This window comes from Bison bison, unplaced genomic scaffold (assembly GCF_000754665.1).
Source record: "Bison bison bison isolate TAMUID 2011002044 unplaced genomic scaffold, Bison_UMD1.0 scf7180017864291, whole genome shotgun sequence".
Taxonomy (NCBI): Eukaryota; Metazoa; Chordata; class Mammalia; order Artiodactyla; family Bovidae; genus Bison; species Bison bison.
Window position 1 is genome coordinate 621,205 of NW_011494863.1, and position 1,202 is coordinate 622,406.

The window sequence follows — 1,202 nt, forward strand, 5'->3', positions numbered from 1 at the left end:
GTGTGTGTGTGTGTTGGGGGGGGGTGGTGTGGGGTGTGGGTGTGTGTATGTGTGTATAAAAAGCAGGAAGCATTGGTTCCCTCTTGGAGTGGAGGAGTAAGAGGTCAGTAAATGATTCTTTCCTTGCACTTCTAATAGTCTTACCTTTCAGAGAGCCCCGAACTCCCAGGTTTCTGGGGATCTGTAAAAACCCAAAGGCACAGGTTAGAGGCCACAGGCTGTAACTCAGAAGGCCAATTGGCCCTTCAAAGCCCACCTAAGTGGACCACCCCCGCCCCATTTCTCATTTCTCCTGCGTGCTGTTCCTTCCCTCAATTCTGGGCTGGGTGCCATGCCTAGAGTCTGGCTGTGGGTCCCTCATCAAAGAGAGGCAAAGCGGGCCCTGAGAGTCAGGGCATGTACCTTCAGACTCCTTGTTCTTCCGACACTTAAACCTTAGACTGACCACACTGACCAGGACAATCACCACAACCACTAGGATGGCAATGAAGCTGATAACACCTGAACAGGGAGAAGAGTGGGGTGAGGGAAAGGCAGAGGCAGGGACAAAAGAGGGCAACAGGAGTCCAGATTCCCTTCCCAGCTGAGTGCTGTTTATACAGGTTCTGGGAGCAAAGTGAATTCCCCTTCACTCCCAAATGAATGCGCTCTCAGCCTGTATCCCTGGCCAAAGTGACTTCCACAGCCCACCCCATCCTCTCTTAAGAACATGGAGTCCAGCAGAGTCCAAAAGAGCTGAGTGGAGGGCCAATGGAGGCTCCTTCCCCACCAGCATCTTCTTCATCAGTCAACCCTCCTGAAACAAATGGGCAAGATTTGAACTTTTGTTCCCAGACCCAGAGTTCAAGTCAGTTCAGGCATGAGCCTCCCATCCGCCACTCCCCACCTTCTCCCTCTCACCAAATGCAGCCACAGTGAGCACCGTCTCTGACGTGGGGCTGGGTGGGACAGTGGAGTCTGCTGTCGTCCTAAAACTCATGTTGGGTGATGTGGAAGTAACATTGTGAGAGGTGTCTAGAAAGGAGCAGGGAGGGATGGAGGTATCAGTGGAGGGACTGACTCAGCCTACATGAGAAAGCCAGTCCCTTCCCACTTCCCCCAGGTAGAGGACTGAGGAGAGAACTCCCACAAGAGACACCCTCCCACCCTCCAGAACTGGGAGACATGGGATCACGGGAAGAGCACTGTGGTTGCTCATGTTC

The 1,202-nt window shown here is 53.2% G+C and overlaps 1 protein-coding gene across 3 annotated transcripts in view; it reads right to left on the minus strand.

Moving 5' to 3' along the window:
• The window catches only part of ECSCR (endothelial cell surface expressed chemotaxis and apoptosis regulator), a 9,141-nt gene that overhangs the window by 1,602 nt on the left and 6,337 nt on the right, over positions 1 to 1,202 (minus strand). For all 3 annotated transcript variants that reach the window (XM_010850329.1, XM_010850328.1, XM_010850327.1), the window contains 3 exons: positions 901 to 1,014; positions 403 to 501; positions 145 to 181 (listed from right to left, as the gene is read on the minus strand). In XM_010850329.1, the coding sequence (XP_010848631.1) occupies positions 145 to 181; positions 403 to 501; positions 901 to 1,014 (250 nt within the window). The remainder of the gene's footprint in view (positions 1 to 144; positions 182 to 402; positions 502 to 900; positions 1,015 to 1,202) is intronic.